The sequence below is a fragment of the Lithobates pipiens genome, unplaced genomic scaffold, assembly GCF_037356315.1.
Source record: "Lithobates pipiens isolate NorthernLeopardFrog02 unplaced genomic scaffold, aLitPip1_a1.2 Scaffold_18, whole genome shotgun sequence".
NCBI classification, from domain to species: domain Eukaryota; kingdom Metazoa; phylum Chordata; class Amphibia; order Anura; family Ranidae; genus Lithobates; species Lithobates pipiens.
This window is the reverse complement of record NW_027507758.1, coordinates 465,428,578-465,444,170: the sequence shown is the minus strand read 5'-3', so window position 1 is coordinate 465,444,170 and position 15,593 is coordinate 465,428,578. Positions and strand designations below refer to the sequence as shown.

The 15,593-nt window shown below is 39.8% G+C and overlaps 1 protein-coding gene across 2 annotated transcripts in view; it reads right to left on the bottom strand.

Moving 5' to 3' along the window:
* Positions 1-1,472: 1,472 nt before the first annotated feature.
* PXYLP1 (2-phosphoxylose phosphatase 1) overlaps positions 1,473-15,593 on the bottom strand; it is a 158,234-nt gene continuing 144,113 nt past the window's right edge. For both annotated transcript variants that reach the window (XM_077488282.1, XM_077488283.1), the window contains one exon: positions 1,473-13,722. In XM_077488282.1, coding sequence (XP_077344408.1) covers positions 12,791-13,722 — 932 coding nt within the window. In that variant the 3' untranslated portion in view covers positions 1,473-12,790. The remainder of the gene's footprint in view (positions 13,723-15,593) is intronic.

The following is a 15,593-nucleotide window of genomic DNA, read 5'->3' as shown; positions in this document are numbered from 1 at the left end:
TACATATACTACTGCTGGTGCTAGTTGCCAATGGATCCTGCTTCCTTTTTACCTCTGCAGTCCCTGCTGTGTAAAACACAGCTTATGAACAGTATGTAACACTGTACAGAAATTTTATTCAAAAATAATTGTTGCGTGGTATTTACCCTCATAAACCAAATAGAAATCAGCACCGCTCACTGATAAGAACATGTCCAGCCTGTCCATATAGCTTGTTTCACAGGACTGCACACCAATATAGTGAATCAGAAAACAAAAACAAAAAAAATGATCACAAATTGGCTTTAACTGGTTTTCCACCCAGTTCCTCTAAAGTGTTTCGCCTGTGTCGGGCTTAAAATGTTTGTTGACCCCCCCCCAAAAAAATAATAATAGATCCTGCTCCTTTAAAACATGTTATATGACACAGTGCTTGTCCTGTGTCATTTGCCCCCCTGTAACACCTAAAAAACCTGGCTGATCCTGCCAATTGCTCACCACCCCTCTGTAAACCGACCAAGGTGTATGATGGATGCTTAGCCCAGACACCGTGGTCAGTTTACGTGCCTCCATCATCAGCAGCCTGCTATCGGTCTCCTCTCTGCTCCTGTGTCCCTCCTCTCCCCTCCCCTTGTGAGAGCAACGCCCCCCCCCCCCCCCCCCTGCTGCTCTCATAACACTAACCTGTATAGACCATCAACACTGCCTCCCATTGCAGTGTCCCCCTCTGTGTGTGATTTATAAATATAAAAGCTGCAAATACCTAATTTCACTGCCAAGATTGCGCTTACATGACTAGCCAGCCCTTTCCTCCCCTCCAGACTGACGTCATCAGGGGAATCTTAGCCCTGCCCATTGTATCTCTAAGAGGAGGAAAGGAGAAAGCTGGCTGGTCATGTGATCACAATCTCAGCTGTGAAATTAGGTATTTGAAGCATTTCTTTTTATAAATCAAACAGAGGCGGAACACTGCAATAGGGGGCATTGCTGATGGCGTACACAGGTTAGTGTGGCTTAACAACCACATTAATTGTAGAGTGTAGCTACAATTAAACAATAAGTTCAGCTTTTGGAACATGTTACACCCGCTTTTAGGGTGGAACATGCACATGTAACATGCTCCCGCTTCTGCAGTTTCTCTGTGTGGGGAGAAGTTCTCAACACCAGCTGTCACTTTTCGAAAAGAGTTCTGCCCACATGGTCATGTCATTCATTCAGTTCTGTGAATGGATGAACTACAAATACCGACATTCTTTGCAGCTGTTGGCTTGTGGCTCTCAATGAACTACCACAGCGGTCCTGTCAGTGTGAAACTGCCTGCCTGTAAAATGTACAGACAGTTCACACTGACAGTCTGCAGGAGATCTGCATGGCATCAGCAAACTGCTGATCACTATTGCAATGCTTTCCAGGCTCCTAAAAAAAAGAAAATGCACATTTTGAAAATTGCGCATGAATTATTTTTTTTAAAGGTGAACTTATTTATTCATGGCTAAAACAGATTAGAGAGGCTTTCCTGACAAGTGAAGAGCCAGCTGAAGCAATTTTTTGATTCACTATATTGGTGTATGTTGTTCTGGGAAACATTTGTAGCTATTGGGCACTACCATTGGTCTCTCCACACATGCCAGGGTGCTGGGTGTAATCCTTGACTCTGAACTCTCCTTCAGCCCCCACATCCAATCACTGCCTAAATAACGACGCCTTAACCTCTGCAACATCTCCAGAATTCGACCCTTCCTGACTAATGACACCACAAATCAACTTATTCACTCCTTGATTATTTCCCGCCTTGAATATTGCAACTCTATTCTTAATGGCCTACCCTTATGCAGGCTATCCCCCCTTCTGTCTATTATGAATGCTGCTGCTTGACTAATACACCTCACTAACTGATCCGTGACTGCCGCTTCTCTCTGTCAATCCCTTCACTGGCTTCCCCTACCCCACACTATAAAATTCAAAATGCTAACCACAACATACAAGGCCATCCACAACATTGCCCCCAGCTACATCACCAACCTCATCGGCAGATATCACCCAAATTGTCCTCTCCACTCCTCCCAGGACCTCCTACTCTCTAGCTCCTGTGTTACCTTCTCCCACACTCATCTTCAGGACTTCTCCAGAGCCTCTCCCATCCTCTGGAACTCCCTGCCCTGGTATGTCTGATCAGCGCCTAACCTCTCCACCTTTTGGAAATCCTTGAAAACTAATTTATTCAGGGAAGCCTATTACAAACCCACCTAAGAACTATCCCCGAGCTGCCCCCATCAAATCATCCCGCACAGCTATTAGCTTTTGTACCACCACCCCCTCCCTTTAGAATGTAAGATCTACAAGCAGGGCCCTCCTGTTCATTCTATGTTTAACTGTACTGTAATTGTGCTGTCTCTCCTCTACATTATAAAGCGCTGCATTAACTGTGGGTGCTATATAAATCGTGAATAATAATAATAATATGGTATATACATCATTCCATTCATCAGCTGATCAAACGCATTAAAGTAACCCTACCATACAAAATATTTTTAAATCAAATTTGTTCCTCTTCGACCCTTTCATTAACCCTTAAGTAAATCTGAAGCCAAAACTGTTTTTCCCATTTAGGATACAGTAGGGAAGGGTTAAAAATGCTGTTTTTTCCCCAATTAGGGTCTCACTATGGAGATTTTCCTGCAATTTCTGTCCTGTGGATTTAACAGGAAGTGAGAGAATATATTTCCAATGTCAGGCAAATTCCTTCTCATATAAAATTGTCACTGGAGCAAGTGTCCCCTTTGTAAGATTCCCCCTCTATTCCAGTTCTGGTGGTAACATTTTTTTTACTTTGATGTCCTATTGACACTGGTGATCAGGACAACTAGAGAGGACCAATCTCCAAAACATGAAATCCATCCCAACTCTATCCAAATCCCGCCCTTACTTCCTGTTTTGGTGAAACACCTTTTCACCAAACAGGATGTAGGAGAAACTCTCCAAAGGCAACAAAGAAAAAAGTAAAACTGTTTGAGCTAGGGGAATGCTAGATCACGTGCCAATTTTTTTATAAAACAGATAGAGAACCTTTATATACAGAATCCTACACCCACACTTAATCCAGAGGAAGCCTCCCCAATAAAGCATGATACAATTTACTCTGGGGAAAAATAAATTCCTTCCTATATGAAAATGGATATTTCCTGGATCATCAGTTTCTAGCGTTTTCCAGGTACACATTTTCAAGTTTATACTCTAATCGGCTCTAAATAACTTCTTTCCTATTCACTATTTTTGCTGTCTTTTACTTTTTCATTTTTTTTTTAATTATTATTTTAATTTAGGCTTCTGTTTTAATTGTGTTTGTTAATTTAAAGTGTCATTAAACCCACACCATTAAAAACTATAAATAAATGCTGTATTACATGCTGTTCATACTCACTCAGTAACTATAGGATTTGTTTTCTGTATTTTGCAAACAAAAAACCTTATTAATCCTGTTGTTCTCCATCTCCAACTTCTGTTCATGTCCCCAATTCAGCTAGGGATTTTTCAGAGCAGTGTTGGCACCTCTTTACATGATCAGTTTTTAGTGAATTTCTATGCTGAGCATTCCCTCCTTACCACATCTGATAAGCCCATGTGACTAGAGTCACAGCGGTAAATGACAGCCCACTCCCTCCCTCCATATCCAGTCCCATTAACCAGCTCAACACAATGGTGGCAGGATATTACATCTTGATTGATGGAGGCTTCATCTCCCTGTTATTCTAAGACACAAGAAGAAGGGGCGTGACAATGCCTGTTACTGGCAGAAATCCACCCACACCATGTTATTGCCCAAAAATAATAAAGATTTGATGTCAACTATATATTTGTAAGACAATTTTTAAAAAGGTAATTAATAATTATTTTTACTCTACATTCCAAAGGCTGTGCTTTTTTTTGGATCATGTGACCAGCAGCAAAGGACTAGAATCTCTTCCTGCCACAATTTCCCTACAGATAGGCTGAGAAAGGCTAATAAAACAATTACAGTGCCATCATCCACATACATAAAAAAAGGATAATGTAAATTAAACAGTGTGTGTTTAGTATCACTTTAATGTCACATAAAAGAAAAAAATGCTAAATTGAAAAAAAATTAAATACAATAACCTTGCAAGGTTAGAAGGGCCTATTAGATGACAGTGTGAGCAGTTAGCATAGACCTCCTACCTGAAAATTTTGCCTTCCTTCATCCTAGAAATTTCAGACATAGCCATACAAATAGCAACTGATAGTCACCATTTTCATACCCTTGCATTTCACCATTTGACAATGCCTGCTGAAATTCCTGGGTATTACACCACTGGATATGCAGGGATGTACTTATTCTTGACCACCCAGAAGTGGATACAAAGGGGAAGAGGGGGTTGCTCCAGGCACAGGCAAATTCAAAAGTTAAGAGGTACCAATGGTCAGATAAGCTGGTCCACCTGTCAGTTTACTATAGCTAGTTGTCCCAAAGGTTTTCCCTAAATTATGTGTAGATATGGTACTGTTACTAGTGCCTCTTTTTCATTTTTTTTTTCAAGTTTGGTGGCCCTTTAAGTTGTATTTTCCTAAAATTTGCCTTAGTGCTCTCACAGGTCACTGACTCACTTTTGCTTAAATTTTTGGAGCAAAATAGCAAACATCCAAGATCTGCTTTCTGTAATTGGGTTGTGCATGAATAAACAAATGTTTTACAGCAATATCGGCATTGTTGGTTCAGCTCATCATGACCCTTGGACACATTGCACAACTACGCAAAGCAAATAACATTTTACAATTACAAAATGCAAGACCAAGCAGGGCTTGAAATGAAAATTCACTGCAACACATCAAATCAAATTAACTTTTAACAATAGTCAAATATTTCAATGTCAATCAACTTTGATTTTCCAATAGTTTCCTACTGGAAGAATGTAAGTTGTAATGGGGACAAAAACCTACCAGGAAATCAAAAGTACACTGTATATCATGGCAGAGAATCAGCGCAAGTTGCACTGAAAATTCATAAAAAAGTAACAAAGCTGCAAGTTTAAGGCAATTATATAGCCATTAACATTTCTGAGAACTAATAACATGGTTTTCTGCAGTGGCGGCTGGTGCTAAACATTTTTTTTTTTTGGGGGGGGGGGGGCGGCAAACAAACCTCACGGGACTGAACTCACCCCTCCTGCAGTCACGGCTTCCTCTCCTGACCAACCCGGTCTTCTTTAGATCCACCTCCTGTCCCGATTGGCCAGGAGGAGAAACTGGAAACCGATAGCGAATATTGATTCGCGAGTTATCACAAGTGGGAGGGTTTGGGGCACAGTGCCCAACCTTTTTCAAGCCAATTAGAGCTTCAGGCTCTAATCGTGTGCTTAAAAAAAAAGAAGACCTATTAGAAAGGCATTAGTGCAGCGCCCCTAGGGGGGCGGTGCCCCTGAGACCCTTATGGAATGGCCACCACTGGTTTACTGTATAGGTGATGCATGTATTTTACTAATAACAAAACAATTTACGGCTCGGTTTATTTTTTTTACTCTGATGAAAAAGATACCAGACTGGTCAAAGTAGATGAAACAGTTAAATGATGGACGGATGATTAAAAATATTACATTAGAATACACACATATTTTAAAGTATACTTTTTGGGTCCTCAGAAACTCTTAAGTGGCTGTAGTGATACATTGCAGGCACCTTCAGATTTATTCTGAAGCTCCACAGGAGCTTCAAGCACTACGACCCTCTGATATATAAATTGATAACTCTCTCCTGCAGCATCAAGGGCTGGCCCACCCCTCCAATGCTTTACTATTAGTCATTCACCAGGATGAGTGGCATTACTGACCAAAAGGAAGGATATGAAATAATGAAAAAGATTGAGGGCTCCCAGGGAACTCAAGAACACGTGTAAAGGAGGCTTTGCCTGCAATTCTTCGCTGTAGCCACTTGTCCTGACAGATTTACCTTAAGTACCATTGCAAATGACCTCACATCAGTGTGAAAAAGCCTTTTACTTGCCATGCAAAACCTTGCGGGATGAAGATTTACAAGCTTTTAAAACACAGTCAGGATTAATGAATGAGAAAAAACATTTTACAGAACCTGGGTTTCAACAACCAGGCCAATAAAGCCAGAGAAACCGGGTGGAAGATTGGCCCTTGGGATAATAAATCTGGCCAATATGGCAGAGAGCATAAAGTGGTGGCTAATCGCCAAACAAGGTCAGGGTGCCAGACTCCCCAAGGCCAATCTAGAGCTAGGATGATGGCTGAAATGCCCTCGCTGTTAATTCTTCAAAGTAGACGAGGTAGTAGCTTCAACTGAAGAAAGGTATAGATGAGGGCATACCAAGACCATGGTGTCCCCAAGGCATCTGCTGCACTCACCATTGGGTCCTTTGCCCTGGTAAAAAGCCTGTTAATCATCTTTTTGAACCAAGATACTAGTAAATTCACATGACTCAGACACACCCTGATAAAGGGACTAGTCCTCTGCATCTAGGTGTTGTCTGCTGGGGGGGGGCGGGGGTACCAGTGAAATAATGGCAGATGAATCGCTCACAACTCCAGGATGATTGGAATACTTACAGATTCTTTCAAAGACAAAAAACCTAAACAGAGAGATGACCAAGAACTTCACACACACCCTTAATGCTGGTGTCCATCATAAAATTCTTCCAATGTAAAGGAAGAAAAAAACTAGCTCTCTGACAATTCTGGAAAAATAAGCCACCTCAAAAGAAATCTTTGTTAGAGATCATACCCAAATCATCATGTACAGAGAAAGACTGAATGTCCCAGGTTATGAGGATGTTCCATTGTAAAGTTCTAGACCAAATGTATCTGCTTTGAAGATGGATAGCAGCAATCCAAGCACGTGCATACTGGCTTGGAAAATTAAGTTGCTGAAACGTTCTCTCCGCAAGCCCTTATTACTCCCACAACCTCCTCCACCTTTGTCTGCTTAACACCTAGTTCCAGACCATACCTACCATCTCACACCTTCCGCTCAATAGGCATCTTAAAAGCAATATTTGGTCTTATTGGCAACCTCAGGCCTCAGCTCTGGACAGTCACAGATTTAAGACCCATATATACTTTGTGGTATCAGCCTGGAGGTCTAGAGGAAGTGTTCAAGTGTATAAAACAACTAAGACTCTGTTTGCCCAATACTATTGTGCCATATTTTCTGCAATACTTTACCCTGCTGTAATGTCCTTTCAGCTATTTTACTGCACATTGAAATATTCCTAAAGCAAAACTAAAAACAAAAAAAATAAATTCTAATAATGTGGCATGTATGCAGGCATGAAGCATGGTGATCTTGCCACCACAGTCCATAAGAGATAAAACTTCTAATCCTCCAGTATCTACCAAATGTAGATAAGTAGAAATATGAGTGGACAATGCACATCTCGCTGCCCTCTAAAGAATGGGCGAGTCCAAAGTCACTAGAAATATAAGAGAAAACAGAAGGCGTATGGGCCTGGTGCATTATCCTTGATGCTTGTTTTTATTATGTAAAAAGAAGGTGAATGTGCTCACAAACCAGTACTTGAGTACTTGTGTCATGGTTAAAACAGGTCATGTTGACAAGTACTGGCTTGTGAGTAAATTCACCTTCTTTTTACCTGGTAAAAACATGTATCAAGGGTAATGCCCCAGGCCCACACGCCTTCTGTTTTCTTGTATATTTCTAGTAATATAACAAGGTATCTGCTGTGCCCTTTGGAGGCAAACTGTCAAGAAATAAAGACACATGACAAGTTCAAACTTCAAGGAAAGGTCCTTCTTGATCACATTGTTCTAAAAATATAAAATATGGTAAAACCACTATGCTTGTGATTGGTAGGGGTGTATCATTCACACCCCCTATGACCACCTGTTTTAATAGAACAATCTTGCATGCAAGGACACCACTGCAATTGCAAACAGCTTGCATTGAAAACAAATTTCTTTTTACAGGACTGAAGGCTGGATACATCAAAGAAAGCTGTAAAACAATTGGCAATTGATGGTAGTCTCTGAGCTGCTCAGTTGATTGGTGGTGTTACCAAGCTGGCCACCTGCACGGATCAAAGATTATGTTAGCCATTTTACTGCACCAACTGCACAAAACAACTCAATTACAATACAAATAGCACCTAGAGAAGCCTCAAAAATCCAGAATTGAACTATAGGGTCACAACCAAAAACCTTATATTTGGAGAGGATTCAACAAAACATGGAGGTAGATTTCTGCTGTTATGGGGGTGTGGGAGCTACAGGCAGGGAGGAAATTTTGATAAAATTGATGGAAAGATTAATGCAGCATATTACTAGAAAATAATGGAGGGAAATCTGCATTTAGCACCTCAGAAGCTGCACGTGAGTGCATACTTGGACATTTCAACATGACAAGGATCTAAACAATGTCAAGTCAACCCTTCAGTGGCTGCAGCAGAAAAAAAATAAGGTTGTAGTGTGGCCATTACAACTTCCTGACCTCACCATTATTGAGCCACTTTCAGGAGATTTCAAGGATTCGGTTCATTGAAGGCAACCAAGGAATTTATAAGACCTTAAGGTTTTGGTCAAAAAGAATGGACAGCCTCACTATGAGAAAATAAAGGTCCTAGTTCACAACTATCACAAAAGACTATGAAGAATTCATTCACCTTTCTCTTCATGTTAAATTAAATAGGTTGATAAAAAATAGAATGCACACTGACAAAACACAAGGAAGAAAAAGGGAAGAAAAGGATAAAAAACAAAAAAACATCAAAATAGCATTGTCATTGAGTACCTGAAGTATTATTCAAGCAATAACCAGATTACATTTGTCTACATACTTGACTGCACAATAAAAACAAACAAAAAACAAATGATGCACCTAAGGCACAGAAATGGTGCAGCCATGAAGATGTTATCCGTACCAATAAGGATAAAAGGAGTTACATAAAAAAAAAAAAAATGCCATACCTATTAAGGCAACAAATAAAACTAAAATAAATATTTCACAACATTGCTAGCAAAACGCCCAACGTGTAGAATACAATTCATTAACTTGTAGTTCATTATCAACTTTTTCAAAAAAAATAAAAATAAAATAAAAATACTTGATTAAAGTCTGCTATACCCAACAAACTGATTCTTGGGTTATGGACGGGTACAGTAGGTCAGAATTAATTACGGTCTTAGGTCTCATTGCTGCAGATGTCTGCCCATATCCTCCAAACACTGTGGACTCTCAGGGTCTCTGCTTCAATATCTATGGTGCAGTGGGAGGTCCTGGGAACTCATAAGCAGCTAGCATGGCACGTCTCAGAACAATATTAAAAGTCAGAAAGTTAACTTGCCTTTCCCCAGCATTTAACCAAAAATGAAATATCAATTCTGAGTTGGTGACCCTTCAAGCTTTAAGCTGTACATGGTTTGAATTGTATATTAGACTGTAGTGAACTACTTTAAATGTGACATCCTTCTAGAGAAAAACCTGCTCTAGAGATGATTACAACCAGTGCAGGAATATTTCTGACAGGCTCCTTCTTTTAGTTCATTTATATTTTTTGGAAGATTTGTATACCTGCTTATAAAATTTGTATACCATTTCCTTAAAAAAATTGTCTATTCTTATAGACTGTCTTTCTTGAATTTTAACTTATTTTCTTAATGTAGAATTCCAAGTTTCAATAAACTTTAAAACATTTCTTTAGGCCAACCTGGCCCAAATTACCCAAACTATGCAGCTGCTGTGTGTGATTTAAAGTAGAACGATAGGGAAAACGTTTTTTTTCTTCATTTTGGATTGAGTAAGGGAGAGTTTTAAACCATTTCAGAATTTTTTTTCACAGTCTGTGTCCCATTGGAGAGATTTCCCTTGACCTTTTGTCCCATAGCCAAACAGGTGTGAGATTAGAACCCTGCAAAATAAGGGAATTCCTTTGGGACCCCCAGGTCATCAGAACTAGTGTCCCCATTGGAAGATTTCCCCCCCTATTACTTTTCTGGGGACAACCCAAAATTTGGGATTTTCTTTTACTTTCTCTGATAAAGTTAAACAGGCGTGTGTATCTCCTTAATGGGGGCACAGACAGCAATAAAACCTTACAGGTGTTGTATTGCCTCTTCACTCCATCCAAAACTACAAAAATACTTTATTGCACTGTAGTAGAATTAGCTACATACAGTAAACGTAGCTGTGTTTTCCGGCAGCAGTATGGGGGGTCCTCCCGTCTGCTGCCAGAATGAATGACAATTAGTGTTTCTCCGCCATTCAGCAGAAGCTTTTTATTTGTATGGATGAGTACAAGACCTTGGATTGGCAGAGGTGGGAAAAGGACGTCACGATTTCCACCTCAACCAGAGGAAACCTGGTATTCACTGATAAAATTACAAGGCATCTCCTGAATGGCAAAAAAAAAAAAAAAAAAAATAAGCATTCAGTCCTGACTTCCTGCAGCAGACAAGAAGTTGTCCATACTAATTATGAATACAGCATCACTTTCTCTATGCAGCTAATGCTACTACAGTATATTACAGCACACCCAACGGTCACATCATTCTGTAATGAAAATAGTTTGTTTGAACCAACTTTGCCAAAAACAAACTAAAGTGCATTGAAACCTGAAAATCTACTTTAATGATCTGGTACAATGAAAGGTTAGATTGTGAATTTCAATACATCACACAACATGCCAACCAGGAACTGCTGTAAAAAACTATTAGCAGTACCAAATGACACAGGAGTTTAAATTATACCTAAAGCCCAACTCCAGGCATTAAAAACAACCTTTTAATCCAGTTATGTATGTTAAAAAATGTTACTTTTTTTATATATAGCTGGTATAAGTACTTCAAACTTTTCCGTATATTGGCTTTTGATAACCTCCTGCACATAAAAATTCGGAGTTAGCAGTGCCAGTTGATCACGCTCTCAGTTCACCTGTGTTAACACTGTAAACTTATTTACCGGAGGCGGAAACAGATGACCTCATCAATGACCTCCAATCAGTAGAAGGGGGGCAGTCATGTGACATGGTCTCATTTTCTACTCACTGGCTCAGCAATATGGCATGAGTTTGGGGATCAGAAAGATGTTTGAACAGTCACAAAAATTTTAACCGCCACATACGTTTCTGGCATGTGTATTTCTGTTATGTATTTAGCGATTTGGTTGGTGATCAGTTTAAGTTTGACTTTAAAACAACATTGACGACTTTTCGAAAGCAGCATTAAGACAATTATTAAGCTAACAAGTCTATGCTGTTGAGCTACCTCAAAAATGATGACCAAAGTGACCCCAGAACAGTTCATTAAACATGTGGTATAATTAGAAGTTAACTTGTAGAGGTTAAAAAGATGCCCTGTGAAGATTACTGTGGCTGCTGTTCTTCACATCCAAGTAATGAGGTCCTTGTCAATTTTACTAAAAGGTGTCCATGTACCGGAGATTTCTCACAGAGAAGTTTTAAGCATTATTCTGTCCACTCTGCCGTATGCCTTCCTGATTTAGGCAACATATGCCAAGCACAGTACTGAGGAGAAGGCATATTGGGTATTGTATCTTATACATGCTCAGCTGCAATCATCTAGCTGAGACTTTTTATGAGTACATTCCTCAGTGAATAAATTCTAATCAAACTGTCAAAAGTATACAAGTAGTTTAGGGGCCCCATTCTTCAGTTTATGAGGAAATGGAAGATCCAGTTTGGCCAGCAAAATTTACTAGCAACTGCATAACAAGTGGAGCCATCGTTAAGGCAGACCATACACTGCACGCAAGATCTTCTTTTAAAATGTGCCCCCCTCCTAAAATGCCCTGTAAAAATTTAGAAAACATTCAATATTTATACCAATCTGTCTTCCAGCTCCCATGAAGTCATTGTCCTGCTGCGAAGAGCCTGGGAATGTAGAGAACTCCAAGTCTTTCAAGAAAACAATGCAGCAGGGTGCTGGGAGAGTCTTACTATTAAGATTTGGGCTACTCTACAATCCCCAAATCTTACCTGAAGGAGAATTATATCACCCTTGCCTAGGTGGTACACAGGGCTGGACAAAGGGGTAGGCAGAAGAGGCGACTGCCTTGAGCATTTCAGCAGGAGAGAGGATGCCAAAAAGGCAATGCCTATGCTGCTGAAGTAGTTCACATCTCATGAGCCACACTGTTTTTTTTTTTCACTTTGTCTTGGCATTGGCACCACAGGCTGAAGGTAGGGGAAAGATGAGTATATTATTTATATATTTTTTTCTCCTACAAGTGTTTTTTTTTTGTGCACTTTTTTATCCATATTTAAAAAGACCTTGCATTTTAGGTATGCTTTAACAATTTTGATCTAATAGTATGAGCCTTGTATTACACAAAAGGTGCTGTAAACTTGGTTTAACTAGCCAACGAACATCCTACTGTATACAGCCAGTTTTTTTGCTTTTTTTTTTGCACATTCGTTCTAGTTTGGATCTAGTAAACACCACAGATTAATGAATAAGTTCATAAGATGCAGAACGCAATGTAGGCACAAATATGCTCAATACATTCATTCTCTAAAATGTTATAATACTATATTGCAGCTCATATAAGTTAACATTAAACCATAACCTGTGACCTGCTATATAAGGCTGATGTTCTTTGAATAATTGTGTTTGTGTAAAGGAAAAAACTGCATGGCAGTTGAAATGGTCATTTGGCAGCTCTGATGCACTTCAAGCTGTCAACATAAACCTGTTTAACCCAGTGCAAAAACACAAAATCAACATGTCACATTAATAAAGCATGAAGGATGTTTCCTGTACACAGTCAGATCTAAATTGATAGACTTCTTGCTGTTCATTATGGTCTAGAACAGCCTTTGATGGCAAGCATCATAGTAACTAGTGCTGTTAAGAGCAGAGAACATTTCTTTTTTCACAAAGTTGACAAACTTCCCAAGAGGACACAATGGCTGACCTAAGCGTCTGTCACGGGTACGGCAAAATGATGTTTGATATGTGACATCCTCTCCATTATACAGAATCCTGACAAAGTGTTCTTTTGCTTTCTCCAAGTTCTGCCACAGCTCAAAGACCAAGCGAGCTGCAAATCGCGGGAACCTGGCTTCTGTGAGCCCGATGGCACTGAGGACTGGGGAAAGAGTCACATCGTGGGCAGAGTATAAAGCAAACACTTCATTCTTTTTGCCTTCAGCTATTTGCTGCATTCGGTTTACAGTCTGGTTTAAAAGCGGGTGGGTAGCAAGTAGTGCATACTTGTAATAAAGCTGCTTTTCATGTCTCTCCTTTTCATCCTCTATTTGATGAGATTTAATGACCTTAAAGTGCTCAATGTCAATGCAACCATTTTTAGTGCAGGGGAAACTTACATTGTGGCAGAAATGACACAGTAATGAGTCAATGGGGTTTGAGGCTCTTAACTGGCGAGTAGGGACCCCTACCACCTTGGCCATACTAATGTAAGTTTTCTCTAGCTGGCTATTCTTTACTCTAAAGCTGTATTGGCGGCGCTGCTCTTCCTCTAGATAGTGGATCCGCATAGGGCACTCGCAGTGACCGGAGCAGAAGATACTGCTCCACTGGTGTTTAATGTTTATCTTCTTCCAATCAAAGCCAGGCAGGAGGCTGTAGAGTAAGGCCAGCCCGCTTTGAAGAGTTCGGCTCTTTCCAGTGGATTCAAGATAAAGGTGCTTTGTGGTCCAGTCATTTGGTATCAGCTTATGCTTCTTTACGTAGTTCTCTTTTAGAATCTGTCCATTCTGTAGATGCTGAACAACACCTGCATTATGCACACAAGATAGTTTGCAGAAGTTAGAGGTTTCTTACTGAAAAATGGGATTTTACACATGTGGAGAACAACACGGTACATGATCTGCTTATTTTGTAGCTACCCCACCCCTTCCAATAATAAATACTAAGTGAAAAGAAAGCATTGAAAGAAAAGCATACTCACCTTACACCCTTGCCTTCTTGTGAGCTGGTCCAATGTAGGATGAAATCACTGGGCCTTCTCCTGCTATCCTGGGAAATCTGGAAAGCCCAAATCTTGCAAGAAGTAACATTTACTTTTTTCTTCCAACGCTTTATTACGTTTTTCTTTTTAATTTCAGTTAGCAGATATTTTGGGGGAATGCGGATGTGCTACAAAAGAAGCGTACCTTGCATTTTCATGCAAAACCTGCTTTAAATATTAAGAAGGATCATGCAATGAACCACTAATGAATATTAAATAATATACCTATTACTATGACAGGGTGGCATCTTGCGAGGACAGATATATATCTATATATCTATAGAGAGATATATATATCTATATATTCCCTCCTAGATTGTAAGCTCTAACGAGCAGGGCCCTCTTATTCCCCCCTGTATTGAAATGTATTGTAATTGTACTCTGTCTGCCCTAATGTTGTAAAGCTCTGCGTAAACTGTCGGCACTATATAAAGCCTGTATAATAATAATAAATATATATGTATATGATTTATTTAACAATGATAATTTGTATTAAAACTGTAGGCTGTTTTTCTGATACTGGTTTCATTACGTCTAAGTAATTCAAGTATAGGAATTGAGGATGGGCGTTTAATATTTTTAGACTTTAGTGGATGCATGCTAAATTTGGACAGGGACTTAAAGTGGACCATTACCCCCAACTTTCCATAATTTTCCAGTTTTTGTCATTTTCCAACCAAAAATGTAAACGTATATTATTGGGATTTTATGTTATAGACCAATACAAAGTGGCACATAATTGTAAAGTGGAAGGAAAATGATTAATGGTTTTCAAGAATTTTTACAAATAAATATGTGAAAAGTGTGGCGTGCATTTGTATTCAGTCCCCTTTACTCTGATAGCCCTAACTAAAATCTAGTGGAACCAATTGCCACCAGAAGTCCACCTGTGTGTAATTTAATCTAAGTATAAATACAGCTGTTCTGTGAAGCCCTCAGAGGTTTGTTAGAGAACCTTAGTGCGCAAACAGCATCATGAAGGCCAAGAAACACACCAGACAGGTCAGCGATAACGTTTTTGAGAAGTTTAAAGCAGCGTTAGGCTTTGTTAAAAAATATCCCAAGCGTTCAACATCTCACGTAGTACTGTTCAATTTATCATTTGAAAATGGAAAGCGTAGGTCACAACTGCAAACCTACCAAGACATGGTTGTCCATCTAACCTGACAGGCCGGACAATGAGAGCAAGGAAAGCAGCCAAGAGGCCCATGGTAACTCTGGAGGAGCTGTAGAGATCCACAACTCAGGTGGGAGAATTTGTGCAAAATTCATACGCATGCTCGGAAGCATTAAATTTCATTTTCTTGGCTCGTAGTGTTGTATGTCACTGCGTTCTTGGCGGTGGAAAGTTCAGAGAACTTTTGTGACCGTGTGTATGCAAGCCAAGCTTGGGCGGATTCCGTCGGAAAACCCATCCAAGATTTTTCTGACAAAAACTCCGATTGTGTGTATGCGGCATTAGTTGTGCATTCCACAAATCTGGCCTTTATGGAAGAGTTGCAAGAAGAAAGCCATTGTTGAAAGCCATAAGAAGTCCCTTTTTCAGTTTTCGAGAAGCCCTGTGGGGCACAAGTAGGTGCTCTGGGCAGATGAGATCAAAATTGAACTTTTTGGGCTAAAAGCCAAATGCTATGTGT